This window comes from Mercenaria mercenaria, chromosome 1, assembly GCF_021730395.1.
Source record: "Mercenaria mercenaria strain notata chromosome 1, MADL_Memer_1, whole genome shotgun sequence".
Classification (NCBI taxonomy): domain Eukaryota; kingdom Metazoa; phylum Mollusca; class Bivalvia; order Venerida; family Veneridae; genus Mercenaria; species Mercenaria mercenaria.
In genome coordinates this window covers 100,355,411-100,381,093 of record NC_069361.1, presented here as the reverse complement: position 1 = coordinate 100,381,093, position 25,683 = coordinate 100,355,411, and the positions used below count along the sequence as shown (strand labels likewise).

The window sequence follows — 25,683 nt, the reverse complement described above, 5'->3', positions numbered from 1 at the left end:
ATAGATGGACAAGTTCATTATAGAAATTTAGCAGGGAAAGGGTTAAAAGTTTTTTTTATCATTTTCACCTCTGGTGGCCCCTCAAAGCAGTGGAGTAGAACCATTTGAACCAAACTGAGAAAGGACTTTACAAGCATGCTACACACCAAAATAGGTAAAAATCCTGAAAGGAACAATTATTTTCACCGTTTTGTCCATCATCTTTATCAAAACAGCTGAAGAAATCTTGAGAGATGACGATAGGCAAACACAGTTATTTCTGTCAACAAACGGATCTTCTCAACGATACTAATCTTGATTGGGATCAACTTGAAATTTGTCTAACACAGGAAAACAGGAACTTCAGGATAGGTAGTATGGTTGCTTGTTGTATCCTACAGGGAAATGTGTAATTTAACTATATGTACTTTATATGGAGATTAGGGTTGGGCTGGATGAAAGACAGGGATTTTTAAATAATTCAAGGAATCACTTAGACTGTCTAAACTGTACTTGTTAAAGTATCACAAGCCAACTAGTGAGGAAACAGTTGAATAGATTGGAGTTGAACCAGCATTATGTTGCAGAAAGAAAAATGCGAAAGACATCAATATGTCCAGAATAACAAGAGGGCCATAATGGCCCTATATTGCTCACCTGTTATCATTGCACTTAAGGACAAGAAGGTCAAAAAATCATAATCAAGATCAATTAAAAGAATTATGAGAAAATATAGTTGACATTTTCTTAAAGTTACTTCAAATAAAATTATTTTCAAATCAGGCCAGCAGTTTCATACAAGAAGTTTTCTGTATAGCCATATGGGAAAATGAGCCATGTTAGATGGTCTGGATGAGTGGATCCAATCAGTAATTCAAGGGCCATAAATCAAAAGTGCCTGGGCGGATTTGGCTAGTTATCGAACCTGGGTAAGGTCTTATGGCCAAACACATTTTGTTCAAGTTTGGTGAAGATCGGATGAGAAATGTTCGACTTAGAGAGCGGACAAGAGTAAACAGACGGATTTTTTTGGTAATTCAAGGGCCATAACTCTAAAATGCCTGGACCGATTTGGCTAGTTATCGAACTTGGCTGAGGTCTCATGGTCAAACACATTTTGTTCAAGTTTGGTGAAGATCGGATGAGAAATGTTCGACTTAGAGTGCGGACAAGAGTAAAAAGGCCGATTTTTCGATAATTCAAGGGCCATAACTCCAAAATGCCTGGACCGATTTGGCTAGTTATCGAACTTGGCCGAGGTCTCATGGTCAAACACACTTTGTTCAAGTTTGGTGAAGATCGGATGAGAAATGTTTGACTAAGAGTGCGGACATGAGTAAAAAGGCCAATTTTTCGATAATTCAAGGGCCGTAACTCCAAAATGCCTGGACCGATTTGGCTAGTTATCAAACTTGGCCGAGGTCTCATGGTCAAACACATTTTGTTTAAGTTTGGTGAAGATCGGATGAGAAATGTTTGACTAAGAGTGCGGACATGAGTAAAAAGGCCAATTTTTCGATAATTCAAGGGCCGTAACTCCAAAATGCTTAAACCAATTTGGCTAGTTATCGAACTTGGCCGAGGTCTCATGGTCAAACACATTTTATTTAAGTTTGGTGAAGATTGGATGAGAAATATTCGAATTAGAGTGCGGGCAAGAGTAAAAAGACCGATTTTTGGGAATTCAAGGGCCATAACTCTAAGATGCCTGGACCGATTTGGCTAGTTATCGAACTTGGCCAAGGTCTTATGGTCAAACACATTTTGTTTAAGTTTGGTGAAAATTGGATAAGAAATGTTCGACTTAAGAGTGCGGACAAGCTTTGTGACAGACACACACACACACAGAGACTGGAGTAAATCAATATGTCTTCCACACCACTGTGTGGTGGGAGACATAAATATAGTAGAGGGTCACCCAAGGAACACTAGTCTTGTGTAAAATTGTTTTGAAATCAGTTTTCTATATAGCCATAAGTCCAAAGGACAGGAACAACAAAGGGAAGAAATTTAACCAAAAAGAAAAAAAAAATTCTAACAAGGTACAGATATGTCAAAAAACACCTAAAAATTGGAGGTACCATCCATGTTGTACCACAGAAAAGTGGTCTCGGTTTTTCCCTATGGCCAATAATAAAAAAGTTACTAAATGAGCTATTTATAGTAACATAAAAGGGAAGTAATTAAAAAAAAATTATTGTAAGTGAACAAAAGAAGGATCTGCCAAATAAAAACAAGAGCACTGCAATGCAACGCAAATGCAGAGCAATATACACACAAAACAAAGTTATATGACCTTTGACCCCTTAGTGTGACCTTGACCTTGAAGAGAGCCATCCGAAACATGCGCCCTGCACGTCGTTTTGACGAGGTGAACATTTGTGTCAGGTTTCTGTGACCGTCGGTTCAGCGGCTCCAAATGGTGGCGGGGGAAATTATACTCAAGTGGTAACTGACCACCGAACACCGATCAGTCAGCAGATATTTTGTTGTGGGGTCATTGCCCCTGTATGGTTGCACAAATGATAAACTCCATGTTTCAGTTCAGTAATTAATTCTTTTATTTTATGATGGACACCAATGTGTAGTTTATGTAATGTTATTTCAATATTTTAGCATAGTCTAGTATTCCAAATGTTATCAAAGTTCTATGTTCCAAATACAATTAAAGATAAACACATCTAAGACAAGCACCAAAATTGTACTTTATTTCTAATGTCAAATTATTGTAAATGTTTCTTAATCGAAATTTCAAAAAGACTGATTTTTAGTTGGAAAACAAATTATAAGTTTCCAAGGACAATCTCTAGGGTAACCATATTAGCCAATGAAATTTTAAAAGTAATTTTATATTTAGACCAATGAAAATTATTGTAACAAAAAGGTGAAATCATTTACTTAAGAATTTTGAAGTTTACTTAAGAACATGCCTGGGCTTCACACTTAATCAGTAAAGGAAGCCAAGGTGTTTGTTAACAATAGCCCATAATGCAAAGTGCTAAAAGCAAAATCTGTTTTATAATCAAAATTGTTTAGAAAGTGATAAAGTAAAAATTTCTGACATGTTTAAGCAGGAAAAATAATAAGTTAAGTAACACATGTCCAAGCAAATAATGTTACAAAATGGAAAAATCAAGTTTGAATAATTTATCATTAAAATTTTAAGCAAGAATTTGGCTGATTTTATAGCCTGGTTACATTTCTTTGAAATCCTTCAAGGGGTTCAAGAGTTACAGAGCCGAAGGGAAATTGCTAACCAACAGAGAGACAGACAGACGGACACCGAGGCGATAACATAATAAGTCCCTTCGGGCGTATAAAAAGGAAATCGAGATCTTATGGTGATACAAGTTGTGTGCAAGTTTGGTTAAAATCAAATCATAAATGAAGCTGCTATTGTGCAGACAAGGTCAAAATAGCTTATTTTGGCCCTTTCAGGGGCCATAACTCTGGAACCCATAATGGGATTTGCCTGGTTCAAGAAAGGAACCAAGATCTTATGGTGACACAAGTTTTATGCAAGTTTGATTAAATTCAAATCATAAATGAAGCTGCTATTGTGCAGACAAGGTCAAAATAGCTAATTCTGGCCCTATCAGGGGCCAAAACTCTGGAACCCATAAAGGAAACTGGCCAGTTCAAGGAAGGAACCAAGACCTTGTGGTGATACAAGTTGTGTGCAAGTTTGGTTAAAATCAAATCATAAATGAAGCTGCTATTGTGCAGACAAGGTCAAAATAGCTAATTTTGGCCCTTTCAGGGGCCATAACTCTGGAACCCATTATGGGATCTGGCCGGTTCAAGAAAGGAACCGAGATCTTTTGGTGACACAATTTTTGTGCACGTTTGATTAAATTCAAATCATAAATGAAGCTGCTATTGTGCAGACAAGGTCAAAATAGCTAATTCTGGCCCTTTCAGGGGCCATCACTCTGGAACCCATAATGGAATCTGGCCAGTTCAAGAAAGGAACCAAGATCTTATGGTGATACAAGTTGTGTGCAAGTTTGGTAAAAATCAGTTTATAAATAAAGCTGCTATTGTGCAGACAAGGTCAAAATAGCTAATTCTGGCCCTTTCAGGGGCCATAACTCTGGAACCCATAAAGGGATCTGACCAGTTCAAGAAAGGAACCAGGATCTTATGGTGATACAAGTTGTGTGCAAGTTTGGTTAAAATAAAATCATAAATGAAACCACTATCGCGCAGACAAGAAATTGTTGACGCACGCACAATAGCAAATTCTGGCCCTTTAAGGGGCAATAACTCTAGAACCCATGATGGGATCTGGCCAGTTTTCGAAAGGAACCGAGATATCATGCCAATACAAGTTTTGTACAAGTTTGATCAAAATTGCTTGCAAAATGTGGTCTCTATTGTGTTCACAAGAAATTGTGGATGGACGACGGACGGATGGACGACGGAGGAAGGGCGATCACAAAAGCTCACCCTGTCACTACGTGCTAAAAAGAGCACCACTACTAAGGTATTCTGAACAAAGTAAGAGTAGAAGAGCACATCGCTAAGGATGTGGCATATGGTGATTATTTGACTTTGTTAGGTCTGATGAGAGAACTGACAACTTAGTGCCTTGTTCTTTCGACTAGCGAAATAAATCATACATCCTTGGTCTCCAGCAATGGAATATACTACCAAAACCTTCCTACTCTATTCTTGGGGAATTTTCTGAGGATGACCCTATGGATTATGTTAGTTTAAAAACTGAAGACGGCAGCATTGACAGGTTCATAAATGCAGCATGCAGCAACAGTGACCTATGTTTGTAGGACATACACCCAAATCCCAATACTAACATCGAAATGGCTTGTCAGAGATGAATGTAGCAAGAGAATAAAAACAGTGTTCTGCATTTAAGTCACAGGTTGAAAATGTCAGAAGTAGCAGAAAGGGACAAACACCAAGAAGATTTATTTATTTATTTATTTGGGTTTAACGGCGCACCAACACAGTATAGGTTAAAAGATCAGGAACTGAACATTTTACAGTTGCTTACAGAAATAATTTGTACAACACATTCAAACTTGGCATTAAAAGCAACCCAATTGTGACAGTTGATGGCAATATTCATACAATGGCCAAGGGTATCAATATACTTTAAGGTTCTTGAAAAGCCTTTTGAAACCTCCCCTAGGGTGAAAATTTGTTTAGTTTTTTTTATGCCACATAGCCCTTGGTTTGTCATAAAGAATATACCAAGCTGTTCATAATAAGTAGTAAAAGCTTTCAAGACGGGTTATTTTCTATTGAACAACACATTTTGTCCTATATCACATGTACTCTGACTGTTCACGTTCTATTTTGTAGAAGATATCAAACATCTTTTTTAAAAGTATTTTATCGCTACTTTTATGGTAAGTGTGTCTCCAACATATTTCTCCAGGTATTCCAGGACTTGAAAGTGTTGCAAACCATGTACATTTCAAAAAAATGCAAAAATTGCAAAATGAAAGTAAAGCTGTCAAAATGACAAAAACTGCAATTTTTCAAAAAATATATAGGCTTAAACATTATAAAGTAAAATTACATTATGAATGAACCTGAATACACAGCACATCAGGTTACGGCAGAAGAGCCAACAATGGCTAACAAGCATCATGTAAACCGACATCGACAAGAAAAGGTAGTGCCAATATTTCAAAATTATGTGACATTTGCGCGAAATTTTGACCAATACTTCTGCTCCGTACAAACATCAGAAGAACTCTAGCATGAAGGTGCATTACGAATGAACCTGGTGCAAAAAGACCTTCGCCATGCTACCATCATTGAAGCACCACGCAAGAAGATTTTACCATATTTCTGAAAATGATTTTAAATATAACACAATAACTAGCAACGCAATAGAACAAGAACCGGAACCAGAACCTGCCTAAACCCTTGTATGGAATTTTAAAGGGACCCCAAAATTCAGAACCATGAACGGAACGAAAAACTGGATAGATAAAGTACCAGAAAATAGAGGAAAAACAAAACGTCTTATAAGTCGCAACTAAACGTGGAAGACTGTGCCTTAGATATCACCTGTATCATCACCACCAGGAAGATCCCATTGTTGGTCGTTTAATACCCTTTCCCCACCTTCGTATTCTATGTCGCTCACCTGAGTTTAGTTGCTTGCTTGAACAACTGTCTTTGCTAAAGCTTCAGAAACAAAAAAACTAGGTGAGTAGGTTATGGTAAAGATTATTCAAGATAACTACTGAAATCTGTTAGAAAATATACAGGTGGTCCAAATCTCTTTGCTGTAGCTTTTAAAACAATAAAGTAGGTCAGTAGGTCAGGGTTAACAATATTAACAAGAGCTGTCACTAATGGTGACAAATGCCCCCGCAGCACCTTGACCTTTAACCTGGTGACTTTGACCTGGTGACCCAAAAGTCAGTAGGGGTGGTGTACTCAATAAGTACTATCAGCATGTGAAGTTTGAAGGTCCTGGGTGAAGTGGTTCGCTAGTAAAGTGCCTTCATGCAAAAAGTTAACGTTGGCCCCTGTGACCTTGACCTTTGACCTGGTGACCCCAAAGTCAGTAGGGGTGGTGTACTCAATAAGTACTATCAGCATGTGAAGTTTGAAGGTCCTGGGTGAAGTGGTTCGCGAGTAAAGTGCCTTCATGCAAAAGGTTAACGTTGGCCCCTGTGATCTTGACCTTTGACCTGGTGATCCCAAAGTCAGTAGGGGTGGTGTACTCAATAAGTACTATCAGCATGTGAAGTTTGAAGGTCCTGGCTGCAGTGGTTCGCGAGTAAAGTGCCTTCATGTAAAAAGTTAACGTTGGCCCCTGTGACCTTGACCTTTGACCTAGTGACCCAAAAGTCAGCAGGGGTGGTGTACTCAATAAGTACTATCAGCACGTGAAGTTTGAAGGTCCTGGGTGCAGTGGTTCGCGAGTAAAGTGCCTTCATGCAAAAAGTTAACGTTGGCCCCTGTGACCTTGACCTTTGACCTAGTGACCCAAAAGTCAGCAGGGGTGGTGTACTCAATAAGTACTATCAGCACGTGAAGTTTGAAGGTCCTGGGTGCAGTGGTTCGCGAGTAAAGTGCCTTCATGCAAAAAGTTAACGTTGTGACGAACGAACGGACGGACAGTTGAAAACTAATATGCCTCCCTATGGAGGCATAAAAATGAGTATTGAAATCTGTATCAAAAGTTACACATGTGGTCAAAATTTCTATGCTGTATCTTCAAAAACAAGAAAGTAGGTCAGTAGGTTATGATTAAGACTAATGAAACCTGTATCAAAAATTATACAGGTGGTCTAAATTTCTATCCTGTAACTTCAACAAGAAAATTTTAAAAGGTTTTCCCTATACAAGTCTATTTAAACCATGTGCCCCCAACACACCCCAGCCCCTGGGTGGGGCCAGTTTTAACCCAAGGGGATAATTTGAGCAATCTTGGTAAAAGACTACTACACAACGCTACATAACAAATATCATGTGGTTTTGTACAAAAAGATCTTCAAAGTTTTCCTTATATATTAAGTCTATATAAACCATGTGACCCCAAGGGCTGGACCATATCTGAACTTAGGGGGATAACTTGAATAATCTTGGTAGAGGACCATTAGATAATGTTACATACAAAATAGCAAAGCCCTAGGCCCTGTGGTTTTGGACAAGAAGAATTTCAAAGTTTTTCCCTATATAAGTCTATAGAAACTATGTGACCCCCAGGGCGGGGCCATATTTGATCCTAGGGGGTTAATTTGAACAATCTTGGTACAGACCCACTAGATGATGCTATATACCAAATACTGTGAAATCATTTAAATTCGCTGGCATGAAATTTTGCGCAAATGTGAAAAAGGACTATTTCGCACGGGCTTTAATTCGCGCATTTTCAATTTTAGAAATGAAAAATGAAATTAAAAAATAATAATAGCGCGGTCTTAGCACGAAAATTTGTCCTACGCGAATAAAAATGATTTTACAGTATCAAAGCCCTAGGCTCTATGGTTTTGGACAAAAAGATTTTCAAAGTTTCTCCGTATATAAATCTAAATAAAACATGTGACCCCCAGGGCGGGGCCATATCTGACCCTAGGGGGGAAATTTTAACATTCTTGGTAGAGGACCACTAGATAATGCTACATACCAAATATCAAAGCCTTAGGCCCTGTGGTTTTGGACAAGAAGATTTTCAAAGTTTTCCCTATACAAGTCTATGTAAACCATGTGACCCCCAGGGCGGGGCCATATTTGACCCTAGGGGGATAATTTGAACAATCTTGGTAGAGGACCACTAGATGATGCTACATACCATATATCAAAGCCCTAGGACCTGTGGTTTTGGACAAGAAGATTTTTAAAGTTTTTTCTTTCGGTTTCCATGGCAACCAGAGTTCTATATGGAATTCAATTCTTTGAACAATTTTTAAAGACCATCCAAGGAATATCCCTGTTAAGTTTCATTAAAATTAGCCTGGTGGTTTAGGAGGAGATGTTGTTTAAAGGAAAGTGTGGCTGGACGCCGGACGGACGGAAGCCGGACGGTGAGCGATCACAATAGCTCACCCTGAGCATTTTGTGCTCAGGTGAACTAATAACATGTACAAAATGCAGATTACAGTACTTTGGCCAGATAGGCTATCGTTTCAGAGAAAGATTTTACGGACATCTTGCAGATGTATGTGCCAAGAAAGACGTGACACCAGTTTTTGCGCCATTTTTCACCTCCAGATCACGACGTTAATGAGGTTTATTACACGACTGTATTCTATTGTTTCCCTGATTGGCTGAAAATGGTTCGAAAAGTAATGAGTACATATCATATCAACTTATCTTGGGTTATAAATAGTACGATAATAACAAGAGGGTCATGATGACCCTGAATCGCTCAACTGAGTAATATGAGCCACATGTTTAAAATGGCAAACTGATGCTAAAATATTAGAAAGTAGGTCAGTAGGTCATATTCATGGTCGCTGAAAGTCAGTTTTAAGATCGGTGTGCAAAACTGTACATGTCATCCAAATTTCAAGGCTGTATCTTAAAAAACCAAAAAATAGGTCAAGGTCACAGTCAAGTGACCCCTATCACTTGGGGTCATCAGGTAATTATAATTAAACAGTCTAGGAAATATGATCTGATAATTTTTGAAGTATTTATTCCTATATAACTCATGTAACAAGTGACCCCAGGGCGGGGCCTCTTTTCACCCCAGGGGAATAATTTGAATAATCTTGTTAGACATCCACAAGGCAATGCTACATATACTGGGTATACCAATTACCGTGAGTCTTATATTCAGTGGACTCTGTTTATAACAAAATGATTGTATGAAAGGATAAATTTTGTTCTGTACAATTAATTTATATTTTAGCTTTAGACTTTTGACAAAAAAATCATAACAAGAGGGCCATGATGGCCCTATATCGCTCACCTGTTATCATTGCACTTGAGGACAAGAAGGTTCTCAGAAAAAATATCTAAGTCCAAAGGACAGGAACAACAAAGGGAAGAAATTTAACCAAAAAGAAAAAAAATTCTTACAAGGTATAGATATGTCAAAATACACCTAAAAATTGGAGGTACCATCCATGTTGTACCAAAGAAGAGTGGTCTCGGTTTTTCCCTACGGCCAATAATAAAAAAGTTACTAAAAATAAGCTATTTATAGTAACGTAAAAGGGAAGTAATTAAAAAAAAAAAATTGTAAGTGAACAAAAGAAGGATCTGCCAAATAAAAACAAGAGCAATGCAATGCAGAGCAATATACACAAAGCGAAGTCATATATGACCTTTGACCCTAAAGTGTGACCTTGACCTTGAAGCTAGTCATCCGGAACATGCGCTCTGCACGTCGTCTCAGTGTGGTGAACATTTCTGCCAAGTTTCTTTGAAATCCTTCCAGCAGTTCAAGAGTTACAGAGCAGACACGAAACAAACTGATATGACTTTTGACCCCTAATTGTGACCTTGACCTTGAAGCAAGTCATCCGGAACATGCGCTTTGCACGTCATCTTGGTTTTGGTGAACATTTATGCCAAGTTTCTTTGAAATCCTTCAAGGGGTTCAAGAGTTACAGAGCGGACACGAAACAAACTGATATGACCTTTGACTCCTAAGTGTGACCTTGACGCGAGACATCCAAAACATGCGCTCTGCACGTCGTCTCGGTGTGGTGAACATTTGTGTCAAGTTTCCTTGAAATCCTTCAAGGGGTTCAAGAGTTACAGAGCGGACACAAAATTGCTAACGGACAGACGGACACCAGCGTCAAAACATAATACGTCCCTTTGGGCATATAAAAAGGTTGAAACCAGGGATGAAAACAAAGAAAATGAAATCACTCCTTTGAACAGTGAACTGGTTCCTCTTTCAGATTCACAGTTTGATAACTTAGTAACTGATCTCAACACTGATGACACTGATCTGGATGAAATTCTGAAAACCGTGGACACCAATCTATATAGAAATGTAGACACTTCATACAATTCTATTCAACAGTTTCTGTATTCTGCCGGACCATGTAACTTTCCAATGCCTGTATTCCATAATACCACCTCGGTAGCCTAGTGGTAGAGCGTCCGCTTCGAGTGCGGGAGGTCGTGGGTTCGATCCCCGGCCGTGTCATACCAAAGACGTAAAAAATGGTACTAGTAGCTTCCTCGCTTGGCGCTCAGCATTAAGAGGATAGTGCTAGGACTGGTCAGCCCGGTGTCAGTATAATGTGACTGGGTGGGGTATCATGCCACGTGTCTACGGCGTGATATTCCAGTGAGGCAGCACTATAAATTTGGGCATTGTGCTCACTGCTACAAGTAGACACCGTCGTTTATATGACTGAAAATTTGTTGAAAAAGACGTTAAACCCGAACACAAACAAACAAAAATTACTTTGGAAACTTTTTCCATGGATAGCCTGCAATGTATTATTTTCAAATTTCTTTTTCAATTAATACCATAGATAATTGAAACAAGAGGGCCATGAGGCCCTGTATCGCTCACCTGACCTTATTCTAACCCCTGATAACTAGCTTTTCCTTTGACTTGTGACCTAGTTTTTGACCCCCACATGACCCAGATTGGACCTTGACCTAAAGATCATAAAACTTAACATTCTGACCAAGTTTCATGAAGATACAGTCATAAATGTGGCCTCTAGAGTGTTAACAAGCTTTACCTTTGATTTGACCTGGCGACCTAGTTTTTGACCCCACCTGATCCAGATTGGAACTTGACCTTAAGATCATTAAGATTAACAATCTGACCAAGTTTCATTAGGATATGGTCATAAATGTGGTCTCTAGAGTGTTAACTAGCTTTTCCTTTGATTTGACCTGGTGACCTAGTTTTTGATCCCACATGACCCAGATTCCAATCTGACCTAAGGATCATCAAGATTAACATTCTGACCAGGTTTCATGAAGATACAGTCATAAATGTTACCTCTAAAGTGTTAACAAGCTTTTCCTTTGATTTGACCTGGTGACCTCCCTTACAGAAGAAAAAGGCCTGCTGCGTACTCTTGCTGTGTACATACAGCGTATATGATGCGTACATGATGTGTACTGAAATCAAGGGCTTTAAATAGTACACAGGATATACACCGCACATACACCGATAGTACGTTTGTAGTACACTTTTGACATGCAAATGAGCTCTGCCGCGTACTACTTGCTGCGTACATGCTGTGGACTACATAGTACACAGGATGTACGCTGGAGGAATTTAGTATGCGGGAAATAGTACGCAGCATGTACGCGGCACATACACTTTTCACATGCAAATGAGCCTGCTGTGTACTACCCCTGTGGCGTACATGCTGTGTACTCCTGCGGCGTACATGCTGTGTACTCCTGGCCTGAGTCCTGCGGCGTACATGCTGTGTACTCCTGCTGCGTACATGCTGTGTACTCTTGTGGCGAAACTGCTGTGATAATGTAAATTCCTTACCCCACCAACTTTCATATGCAAATGCTGATCATTTGGACAGAAAAAAACAGAAAAAAGATAAGTGACATGCATCAATAAGTATTTACCCTTACCAAAATAATGTAGATTGATGTTATCAAATAAATTAGTATGCTTTTCTTCATCCACTTTTCAATGAAATAAATCAATTTTTGTAGCATGTAGTTTGGTAAACATTTGAAGAAAATGGCATAACTGCATCAAGGGGAAACAACTTTAATGCAACTAAATATAAGTGTTATGATTTATTATAGACGATGTGTGTGTAGTATGTATTTATTTTGATTAAAATCCATCTGAGAACAATCTAGGACTGGAATTATATAAGCATTTATACACTTTTACGTCCGTAAAAAGTAGCGCACCAAAAAATTTTGGATTGATTTTTTCCAATGGGGCGAGCACAATTAGCCAAAAACGTTCTGAAAATATACGAGCGGCAAATCCGATGAACAACTTTTTAATTTGGTGAGGCCTTAATGAGTTAACATAATGAGCATTAAAGCCTTTATAAAATATGATAGAATGGTGTTTTGCTTAAGAGTAATGCAACGAAGTTCAAATAAGGCTTTTCAATTATCCAAGTTAGAAAGCTCCAGGATTAATTCAAAATGAAAAAGAATATATTTTTACACTGCATGCAAGGTGCAGCTCAGAAATCACTAAGATGTAAGCTTCACAAATGAACATTGCAAATAGTTTGGCAAATTTTCATTGTTCAGAATACTGGTAATCTGAACTATTCTATGCTATTAAGATAAAAGTTACTCGGAAATCAAGTTCTTGCTTCCAAAAAAAAAAAAAATGTACAAATCCTTCCTGCATGAAGTGTACTTCAGACTTTTACCTAAAAAAAATTCAAAGTATAAACACCAAAAGAAAATGAACAAGTCCCTCCCGCGTATATGAAGTTTACTTCAGACTTTAACTTACAAAAAAAAACTAAGTATAAATGCCAAAAGAAATTGTACAAGTCTTTCCCGCGTATATGAAGTGTACTGCACAAATTTCAAAGTATCTGCGGTGTACATGCAGTGTACTATTTTCTTGTACAAGTCCCTCCTTAAATTTTCAGAGTCTGTGCTGCGTACTTGAAGTGTACTAGTGACCTCCTGCGTACATGCTGTGTACTCGTCGAAATAGTACGTGGCATGTACGCGGCATGCGGTGTATGTAAAATGTACTCCTCTGGCGTACTACTGTGTTCGCGGCATATACACAGCAAATAAGCAGCATGTACGCCACAGAGGCTTGCTTCTGTAAGGGCTAGTTTTTGACCTCACATTTGACCTAGAGGTCATCAACACAAACATTCTGATCAATTCTCATCAGTTCCAAACTTAAAATTAGGTCTCTAGAGTGTTAACAAGCTTTTCCTTTTATTTGACCTGGTGACCTAGATTTTGACCACACCTGACCCAGATTTAAACTTGACCTAAAGATCATCAAGATTAACATTCTGACCAAGTTTCATTAAGATATGGTCACAAATGTGGCCTCTAGAGTGTTAACTAGCTTTTCCTTTGATTTGACCTGGTGACCTAGTTTTTGAAACCACATGACCCAAATTCGAACTTGACCTAAAGATCATCAAGATTAACATTCTGACCAAGTTTCATGAAGATACTATTTATTTATTTTATTTATTTGGGTTTTACGGTGCACTTACACAGTATAGGTTATATGGCGCCAAACAGGACTACAAATTTTGGTTCCACATCTCATTTACATCTAAATAAAAACATGAGGTATGGAATCAAAATTTGCATACCTGCTGGAATCACAGAGTTACTGCAAAACCAACTGTTAAGACCCTATTAGTCCCCTTTTACGATCATGCAAGATACAGTCATAAATGTGGCCTCTAGAGTGTTAACAAGCTTTTCCTTAGATTTGACCTGGTGACCTAGTTTTTGACCCCAGATGACCAAACATCAAATTTTTTCAAGATTTTATTGAGAGTAACATTCTGACCAAGTTTAATTAAGATTGGACCAAAATTGTGACCTTTAGAGTGTAAACAAAATTTTCCTTCAATTTGTCCTGGTGACCTAGTTTTTGATCCCAGATGACCCAATATCGAACTCATCCAAGATTTTATTAAGGGTAACATTCTGACCAAGTTTCATTAAGATTGGGCAAAAATTGTGACCTGTAGAGTGTTAACAGTCAAATTGTTGACGACGGCTGACACAGGACGATCACACAAAAGCTCACCTTGAGCACTCCCTGCTCAGGTGAGCTAAAAATTTGAATAATGTGAAAAATACACTTTAAAAACTGCTCTGCACATGCATAACACATCTCATTTAAGCCTCAATTCCATTCTTTACCTCAAAGAATTCAAGTTAAACATCGACTTTAACCAAGGTAAGTCTTGTTTCATTTTTTAAATTTCGGTGCAACCCTTGGACAATTTACTTCAATTGCCTTAACTGTTCTTTCTTGCTTTGCAGACAATCAACTGGCCTAGAATCCCAACCTGCAACATATGCAAAGATAGATATAGTGACAGTTTCCTCAGCTCTGGCCACACATTATGCTATGTCTGCGCCTGCGAGTTCGAAGAGCAGCACAAACATCATATCTGTCGAGAACCATTTTCCATTGTAAAGAAGCTCTTTTACTGGAGTTTCCTATATGATTTTCATGCCCCCCCTCACCCCCGCCCCAAAGGGTAACTCAAACTCAAGAAGAGTAAAAATCGCTGAAAATTATGTTAGGTGTCTCATATTGTGAAATCAGTTACAAACTAGAAGATGCTTTTGTAAAAAAGCACAAGTCTCCCCCAATGCATAGTCGTATATGCAAGAAGTTTATAGGGGATATGGGCGAAAAATCAAAGAGACACTGATGGTTGGCTGCAATACGGATCACCTACTTGGCATGTCCAGTCATCCCGCTAAGTTTCAACCATTTAGAGATTGCTCACAGATTTACACCAAGTTTCTAATGGGACACTAAGCTAAGGACTGTTCATAGACCTACATCAAGCTTCTAATGAGACTAATTTGTAATGAGACATATATCTATAGACTGTTCGCAGACCTACAACAAAACTTGTAATGAGACATCAAGCTATGTACTGTTCAAAGACCTGCACTAAAGGTTTCTAATGGACACTAGACTACGGACTGTTCGCTGACCTACAACAAAACTTGTAATGAGACATCAAGCTACAGAATATTCACAGACCTACAACAAAGCTTCTAATGCGACACTAATTAACGGCCTGTTAACTGACTTACATCAAAGCTTCCAATAAGAGACTGAGCTAAAGACTATTCACAGACCTACACCAAAGCTTCTAAGGAGACACTAAACTACGAACAGTTAACTGACCTACATCAAAGCTTCCAATGAGAGACTGAGCTAAAGACTATTCACAGACCTACACCAAAGCTTCTAAGGAGACACTAAACTACGAACAGTTAACTGACTTACATCAAAGCTTCCAATAAGAGACTGAGCTAAAGACTATTCACAGACCTACACCAAAGCTTCTAAGGAGACACTAAACTACGAACAGTTAACTGACCTACATCAAAGCTTCCAATGAGAGACTGAGCTAAAGACTATTCACAGACCTACACCAAAGCTTCTAAGGAGACACTAAACTACGAACAGTTAACTGACTTACATCAAAGCTTCCAATGAGAGACTGAGCTAAAGACTATTCACAGACCTACATCAAAGCTTCTAAGGAGACACTAAACTACGAACAGTTAACTGACTTACATCAAAGCTTCCAATGAGAGACTGAGCTAAAGACTATTCACAGACCTACATCAAAGCTTCTAAGGAGACACTAAACTACGAACAGTTAACTGACCTACATCAAAGCTTCCAATGAGAGACTGAGCTAAAGACTATTCACAGACCTACACCAAAGCTTCTAAGGAGACACTAAACTACCAACAGTTAACTGACTTACATCAAAGCTTCCAATGAGAGACTGAGCTAAAGACTATTCACAGACCTACACCAAAGCTTCTAAGGAGACACTAAACTACGAACAGTTAACTGACCTACATCAAAGCTTCCAATGAGAGACTGAGCTAAAGACTATTCACAGACCTACACCAAAGCTTCTAAGGAGACACTAAACTACGAACAGTTAACTGACTTACATCAAAGCTTCCAATGAGAGACTGAGCTAAAGACTATTCACAGACCTACATCAAAGCTTCTAAGGAGACACTAAACTACGAACAGTTAACTGACTTACATCAAAGCTTCCAATGAGAGACTGAACTAAAGACTATTCACAGACCTACATCAAAGCTTCTAAGGAGACACTAAACTACGAACAGTTAACTGACCTACATCAAAGCTTCCAATGAGAGACTGAGCTAAAGACTATTCACAGACCTACATCAAAGCTTCTAAGGAGACACTAAACTACGAACAGTTAACTGACCTACATCAAAGCTTCCAATGAGAGACTGAGCTAAAGACTATTCACAGACCTACACCAAAGCTTCTAAGGAGACACTAAACTACGAACAGTTAACTGACCTACATCAAAGCTTCCAATGAGAGACTGAGCTAAAGACTATTCACAGACCTACACCAAAGCTTCTAAGGAGACACTAAACTACGAACAGTTAACTGACTTACATCAAAGCTTCCAATGAGAGACTGAGCTAAAGACTATTCACAGACCTACACCAAAGCTTCTAAGGAGACACTAAACTACGAACAGTTAACTGACCTACATCAAAGCTTCTAATGAGAGACTGAGCTAAAGACTATTCACAGACCTACACCAAAGCTTCTAAGGAGACACTAAACTACGAACAGTTAACTGACCTACATCAAAGCTTCTAATGAGAGACTGAGCTAAAGACTATTCACAGACCTACACCAAAGCTTCTAATGAGACACTAGCTACAGACATTCATAGCTTCTAATGAAACAATGATCTATGGGCTATTCATAGACCTACACCAAAGCTTTTAATGAGACATCAAGCTACAGACTGCTACTAAATGTCTATAGATGAATAAATTGTCTGAATCTTGAGAAATATCTCTTGCCTTTCTAAAGAAATGCAGAAAATATAAAATTAAAATGTATTTGTCAAGTTTATTCCAATACCTCATGCTTCTGTTTAACATCACCTTTTCCCTAGTGCCCAGCTGCTACAATATTTTCTAAGAATTCTCTTAAACCAATCCTAAAATCTTCACAGTGATCCTCTTGAATAATTAAACATCAAAATTTTCATCATGATTGTTTTAAATATCTGAAAATGCGACAATTAAATCTGCACTTACAGTTTTTCGATAAAAAAAATTAAACATCTCAATAATATTTTCATCAATATTTTTTTTTAACAAACACTGATTATATAATTGTCTAGATATACATAGTAACTGTCTTGATACACACAGTACAATCTGAAAGAAAAGACAAAAGCTCTCTAATGTCAGACATACTGGCCTAATGAAGCTGTGTGCTGCTATTTTTTAAACACCAGTAAAACATGTATACGTATATTATCAAACAGTAAAAACAGTCTATGCTTAGAAAGTTCATTGTAAAACCTGCTTACATTTTAATCATTAGGTAAATACAGTGGAATTTCATTCACTTGAACTCGGAAAATTTTAACCATCTTTGCATGAACTCATTGTCAGGTCCTTGCAAAATCCCTATATAATGTATAATTTCTGACAGCTCCAACTACCAATAACTGGAACAAGTTTTGCAGGTCCTGTTGAGTTTGAGTGAACGAAGTCTGACTGTAATGTGACACAGAATAGATTTGTGTAATTCGAAGTCAATATAGTAATATGTATACACATAAAGAAAACAAACTTAAATTAATGCATTAAAGCTTAACAATATCACAGATATCTAGCCTAAAGTAACAAAAGTATGGACCAAATAATCCAAAAACACGCACTTAGAACATACATCTGAAAGCAATGCCAATAGAGGCAGCATAAACAGTCAACCGAAAAAGTCACTGCAATCATGGACAGACATGTAACAGACACAACACAATCACAATACCTCTTCATTAATTAACAAATGTGGTATGGAATGGCCATTAACAAGAAATAAGTAAACAAGAAATGAACACATAAAATAACTAACAGTTCATTTTGTTACAATAACCATGATAAAGATAAAAATATTTCAAATGTAGAATGACTTATAGTTTGATTTACAGTATTTGGTACAAAATTTTGTGATCACCAAAAACAGAAACATCAGACTAATTTACAAATCAAGTAAGCTAGTATATACCTTTATAATATACTGTGTATTTACCAAACTTTAAGAACAGTTGGTCTACTAGGGCTAAACAAGCCAATGTAATGCAAAATTATAGTAACTTTTGTGATTTTTGTACATATCTGAAATAAACAAACATAGTCTCTTATCATTCAACGTCACACAAGATAGAATAATATCAAAAGTTCAAAAGAATATAAAAACAAGAGGGCCATGATGGCCCTATATCACTCACCTGTTATCATTGCACTTGAGGACAAGAAGGTCCTCAGAAAAAATATCTAAGTCCAAAGGACAGGAACAACAAAGGGAAGAAATTTAACCAAAAAGAAAAAAAAATCTTACAAGGTATAGATATGTTAAAATACACCTAAAAATTGGAGGTACCATCCATGTTGTACCACAGAAAACTGGTCTCGTGTTTTCCCTATGGCCAATAATAAAAAAGTTACTAAAAATAAGCTATTTATAGTAACGTAAAAGGGAAGTAATTAAAAAAAAATATTGTAAGTGGACAAAAGAAGGATCTACCAAATAAATCCGTTGACATAAATGAAATTTCAGATCAGTATCTTCATTAGTTATGGAGATATTAACAATTTTAATTTGAAATAAAGGGAGGTAATTTGACATAAAATCAGTCCATAGTTATCTACCCTGATTGTCTCAGTCCAACTAATAACAATTATGAAATTTCAAATAAGTCCTGTAAGTACTTACTGATATAAATCCATTTTGATTACAATCGGGGGAGGTAATCAGATATAAAATAACTCTGGAACCTATGACTGGATCTGATTTGTCATGGAATCCAAGATTTATTGTTGTTGAAGATATTTTGGAAGTTTGTATCAAATAAAACCATAAATGAAGTCTCTATATGGCTGCAAAAGCCAAAATAGCCATTTTTGGACCTTTAAGGGGCCATAACTCTGGAACCCATGATGGAATCTGGCCAGTTCAAGAAAGGAAGCAAGATCTTGTGGTGATACAAGTTGTGTGCAAGTTTGGTTAAAATCAAATCATAAATGAAGCTGCTATTGTGCAGACAAGGTCAAAATAGCTAATTTTGGCCCTTTCAGGGGCCATAACTCTGGAACCCCTTATGGGATCTGGCCGGTTCAAGAAAGGAACCGAGATCTTATGGTGACACAAGTTTTGTGCAAGTTTGATTAAATTCAAATCATAAATGAAGCTGCTATTGTGCAGACAAGGTCAAAATAGCTAATTTTGGCCCTTTCAGGAGCCATAACTCTGGAACCCATAATGGGATCTGGCCAGTTCAAGAAAGGAACCAAGATCTTATGGTGATACAAGTTGTGTGCAAGTTTGGTTAAAATAAAATCATAAATGAAGCTGCTATTGTGCAGACAAGGTCAAAATAGCTAATTCTGGCCCTTTCAGGGGCCATAACTCTGGAACCCATAACGGAATCTGGCCAGTTCAAGAAAGGAACCAAGATCTTATGGTGATACAAGTTGTGTGCAAGTTTGGTAAAAATCAAATCATAAATAAAGCTGCTATTGTGCAGACAAGGTCAAAATAGCTAATTTTGGCCCTTTCAGGGGCCATAACTCTGGAACCCATAATGGGATCTGGCCAGTTCAAGAAAGGAACCGTGATCTTATGGTGATACAAGTTGTGTGCAAGTTTGGTTAACCCTTTACTCCATACAGATACAATAGTATTGATTATTGATAGTTGCATTATCTGTACACTATCTCCATACAGGTTATTGGAGAAAAATGCAAAATTTATACCTGTGTTACTCAGATCAAAATTAGTCTATGAATACTTGTTTTAACCATTTAGTGTCCAACATAATTTATTTTTAGAATTAAATTTCCTTTCTGATGGTATATTTTTCATAATTTTGTGATAAATATTTTTCACAATAGAAAGCTACAAACCTAAGACCTTAGAATATTATTATAATTTAGCTGTTTTATGCATGTGATACAATAGAAAAGAAATATTTTTACTGGTACAAATGCACAATTTTATTAATTGAAGGTAAATGAAAGACTAGAAAGGTCTATATTAAGTGATTTTCAAAATTAAGCAAACCCATTTAATTAATCATTAAAATCTACACCCCTACCAAACTTACAGAACTTCATAGATCATAAAATTAATTAATTACATAATGTTTTGATAAGAAGCACTGATCAAAGACACTTTCTATAAAATTTGTTGATCCACATCATAAATAATGATGCAAACAACACCCTAATTGCTTTGTTTTGACAGCTGTGCACAATAAACACACTTCCAAGGGGCCCAGATCAATTAGCATAAATTCCATAATGTTGACAAGTGATCTATGGATTTTAATGGTTGTTATGGTAACCACACCTTTTATTACACCAATCTTATGTCTCACTTTTACATAATTTGCCATAGTTGAATGATAGAATGCAAATAATAACTTAGTTTTTGGGTCACCTATATACTTTTCCATCCATCAATAGCTGTCCTAATATATATAAAGTCAGTGAGATTTTCAGAAAATGCCACCTGAATTAAAAGTGATAATTATCAATAAATTACAATTATAACCACAAGTTTTTCTGAAACTGATCTTTTATTAACAGTTTAAACTTCACAAATATGCTTTTGTGGGCTTCATTGCCAATATATTTTATTGGTATTTTGCATTTAAACTATCAGTGTAGTAGAATGCGATAAAAGGAGTATCTATGGAGTAATGCATAGATGCGTTAAAACGAGTATCTATGGAGTAATGCATAGATGCGTTAAAACGAGTATCTATGGAGTAAAGGGTTAAAATAAAATCATAAATGAAACCACTATTGCGCAGACAAGAAATTGTTGATGCACGCACGGACTGACGTCGGACGACGGACGAAGGGTGATCACAAAAGCTCACCTTGTCACTATGTGACAGGTGAGCTAAAAACTATGCTACTAATTCTTATGAAGATTTCATTTAAGCTATGTAAACAGATTTGAGAGACTCCTTGGTGAAAAGAGGTAGCACTAAATCTAACGTCCCAAGAATAAAGCATTACTTGGAGATACAAAGCTGTAAAATATAGCAGTGTCCGACAAATCAATTGACCAGAGCCCGTGCGCTATCAGAAATATTCGTTGGGCTACCAAAAAAATCCTGACATAAGCCCACCGGGCAACCATAAATTTAAAGCATCAGTAGCCCGGTCAACGTAGCTGCAGAAACAGTCTCCACCTACGCGTATCAAATATGTAAAGCGGACGCAACCGTATAGAATTTAACACTACTTATCTGGTCCCCGCTCGACTAATGAAAATGGACCAAACTTAACAAGGTACCAGTCAAAATTTCTATTATTCAATTGGGCCCCCTCGTACATTATTGACAATTGGCTATGACTGGTACCACGCTTTCACTGCTTCGATAGTTCAGAGACTGGGAACCATCGTAAAATGCGTCATTAGTAACATAGCTGTCAGCATATATGAAAACACGTAAACATGAAAGACTGTCAATTTATTACACGAGTCTTTTGTATTAAGCGGATTTCTTTAGACTGTGTTCTTTGGAAGTGTGAGAAGAGGAATGGCATTGATAATAAAGGTAGGTACCTGTAATTGGGTGGTAATTAGGCCATGTCATTGGAATTAAATTAGCACTGACCAGTTGTTTGTAACGTGAAAAACATATCAATTCTATGTCATTTTCGCTACAAAACTTCATTAGTGAGCATGTTCCACCTTGATGTTTATTAACTTATCAATTATCATACGAATATTGGCAATACATATACACAAGTAATTACACGGATTGAATTATTCAATGCATTAGATTAAGTGTCTGGAACTTAGTTAATTTATTGAAAGATTAATTAAGAATGTATTAGACTTGGAGACTTATTCTGAGTGTCTAGTGTCTGATCACAATGGATCGATTCGTTATACGACCAGCTAGACAGAAACCGTCTGTGAATGCTTGTGTGCCATCTGTCAGTGCTAGTTCACAAAAGCGTAAGAGAAATAATGAGACAGAGACTCCAAAACCAAAGAAATTCTGTGATAAGGAGTACGATAAGACTGAACGTGTCCGGAAGTTTCAGCCCTCATTGAAAATAACATACCCATGGGTTGAGCATGTACCCGACTCTGATGATACCAACCCTGGTGTAATGTTCTGTGCCACATGTAGGATGTACCCAGAGATTGCGGACAAATCATCTAACTTGTTCACTGGATGTTCAAATATGAGAGTTGAGCCTTAAGAAACATGAAATATCTACCGGTCACAACAAAACAACAGATCAGAAAAAGACAGATGTTATGTCAGATGTGGAAAGGACACAACTTGTTAAAAGCAGTCCAGTTATCAAAGCTGTCCAGAAAAGTGCAAATTAAAATGAATGTGTTGAAAGTAATGTTCAATACTGTGTATGCTCTGGCAAAAAAGGGAAAGCCGCTCAGTGACTACAAGATACACATGGAGTTACAGTGTCAAGAATAGATGCGACATTGGTGAGGATTATATGGACATAGGATGAACTACCTTAAAGAAAATTCTGCCAAGCTGTTCTTGATGAGCATAGCTGAACAACAATACCTTCAAACATCAACAAACATTGAAAACTGTAGGTTCCTGACAATTCTTGCTGATGAGTCAATGGACTATGCGATGACAGAGCAGCAAGGGCTACCAGTCAGATTATATATTTGTTGGACACTATTTAAGATTCTAGTAAGACCCAAAAACTTGCATCTCTGCATGAAGTAATTTTTGTTGTGAGACATTCAAATAATAATTTTATCAAAATCAAAATATCCCAAATAAAAGCAAAACCCCTTAAAAATCACACAATTAACTCATTTGCAAATACATGTATTATTCAATTGCAAAACCTCATAATAACCATATCATTAATTCATATCCAATATTTCAAAAAAGCACCATAAGACTAACACCAACAATTTTCTAAGTAAAATTTGTATCACAATTGAAAAGTTTTATCAACTTTATCCACCACCATATTAGCTATGGAGAGTGACGATGTAGCCGCCGGTGACGGGGAATTCCTGATGTGCAATATCCTGCTTCCTATATCTCCTTCTCCTTGATCAAACACAAAGTCATCCACCAGAGCACCTTCTCTATTCAACGCCTGAGCACGAACACCTGCTGGTCCCCTGTACATAAGTATAACAACTATGTTTGCACAGATAATCTCAAATGTCTGTATTTGTTTTATTTTTATTTATTCCGAAGCATTACAAGAGACCTTATTTGAATTACACAGAATGTTTTGCATTATAATTTAAGATTTTTACAGCAAGCAACTGCAAAAATTTACTTTGACACTATATCATTCTTCATTCATAAACTATCTAAAAATATATTATCCAAAAGAACTCAAGGGATATGAAGAGCAAACCAAATTTTTCAAAAAATTTAAAACAAATTTTTCAAAAAATTTCATATGGTATTGTTTCCTGACATCTATCATCAACATCAATATTAAATTTAATCATACAAGAACTGTTTATATTAAACGCATCTTGCATGATGGCCTATCGGCAGCAAGATATACTGTGGCCTTGACCAAATTACCTCAACAAATAACAACAATCATCTACTGACTAAGCAGAAACTGACAGAAAAAGCCTCCTCTTTAATTACTGAGTAGAAATCATTTTAAGTCTAGAATACACTGTGACCTTGACCTCTGAACTACTATTTTGTAAGCTATCATCTTTGCCTTTGACCCTCTTCCCCCTCTAAAAAATAGGGGTCATCTACTGACCACAGGCAATCACCCTGGGTCACTGCGACCTTAACCTTTGACCTTGTGACCATGGAAACAAGAGAAGTCATCTGCTGACCATAAGAAATCATCCCATGAAGTCTTGACAAATGTAGGCCAAAGCCTTCTTTAGTTATGGAGTGGAAACCATTTTCTGTCTCCAGCTCACTGTGACCTTGATCTTTGCCCCACTGTCCCCATAAACTAAATGGGTCATCTACTGACCACAGGCAATCATCCTATGAATTTTGAACACTGTGAGACCGTGCATTCTCTACTAGTTATTGATCAGAAACAAATGGTCTACCAACTGACAGACTGACCAACCAACAGACTGACAATGAGCAAAACAGTTTACCCCAAAAATTCACACTTTTACATACATGGAAGTAACTCACAATTTCAAATGTATGAAAAGTAACTGTGTTAGAACAACAGTAAACAGAACACTTGAACTGTAGAACATGACATACCTGATGACATCTTCTCGTTTCAATGTAGGTATAAACCTCTGAAGTTGTTTTACCTGGGCAGACATGAAAAATGCTCTCCGCATCTCACTCAGTCCAAATGTAAAATGTTTGAAAGCCAGCTTTCTAGTTCCCCTGTACATAGAAAATATCTTGAAAACTGCTCTTTACATTTTTATTGTACATACAAAAAATCTTGGAAAATGTACAAAACATAATTACCGAAAATAATCTTAGGAATACACTAAACATCATTAAAATATGTGTCTGCATCCTAATAATTCTCAAGGTTCTGGGTGAAAAATGCTCTTAAATATACATATACAGTCAAACTAAAACTCAACAACAAACAATGATATGTTTAAAGGGACGATGACAACAGTTACATTATAAACAGATTAAACTGTTTTTCTTGAAGTTTTAGTATGTTTTACAAGCCTATGAAAGTGTGCAATATAAAATAACTGCACAAACAATCAGTATACATTTAGAACCATTTCCTTATGATATCTGTGGCCAAGTGGTTATGTTTGCCGATCAATCTGTTTGTGTGCAAAACCCCATTTGGTATGTATAATTCTTTCATGTAAGAAGTCATCTAGCTGAATTACAGGATGTGGTTCTACCCATGTGCTCATCTGTGCATGAAATTACGCCATTCAGGGCAACCGGGGTCTTCCTCCACCATCAAAAAGTGAACAGATGCCATAAAACCAAAATTGTGTTGGTGTAACTTTATACCCAACAAAACAATGTTAATAGAATCTATGTCTATATTTCATGTAGGCACTGGAACTAAAAATATCATCACATCTGCAAAAATTATGAAATAACTGTTTCCTGAAAACGTTCTTTTTTTCCACTACAAAACGATCCTGGGCAAATTATTTCGGAAAATTGTAGAAAACTCCACTAAAACTTTATTTTAAACTTTTAATCTCCTTCAAATGTGCAGCTTTGCACCTCATGGCCTGGAAAAAATTGCATATTTCTGACGGACTTAAGTTGAGCTTTAATTGGTCAGAAAAATATGTAAGGATCAAACCAAGAACAGTAATGCATCTAACAGTCCTCAAATTGTTATCCTTGATTCTCTTACATTTCGGCAGGTTTTAACCATAGAGGAATTGTTTGTTGAGAAATGTCACTACAGAAAATGTCACAATTTTCCAAGGGCATTTCTTGGCACAGTCTATGTTTTACAGGCAACATAGATTACTTTCCATTGCACTGAAATACCTTGGACAGGATAAGGGTTGACAGACAGTGTTCACTAATCAGTTTA

At 37.1% G+C, this 25,683-nt stretch overlaps 1 protein-coding gene across 1 annotated transcript in view; it reads right to left on the bottom strand.

Annotated features, from left to right (window-relative positions):
* Positions 1-16,991: 16,991 nt before the first annotated feature.
* LOC123528892 (L-2-hydroxyglutarate dehydrogenase, mitochondrial-like) overlaps positions 16,992-25,683 on the bottom strand; it is a 29,100-nt gene continuing 20,408 nt past the window's right edge. Inside the window, exons 8-9 of the mRNA XM_045308962.2 lie at positions 24,402-24,533; positions 16,992-23,314 (exon numbers count right to left, since the gene is read on the bottom strand). Of these exons, the coding sequence (XP_045164897.2) occupies positions 23,119-23,314; positions 24,402-24,533 (328 nt within the window). The 3' untranslated portion in view covers positions 16,992-23,118. The remainder of the gene's footprint in view (positions 23,315-24,401; positions 24,534-25,683) is intronic.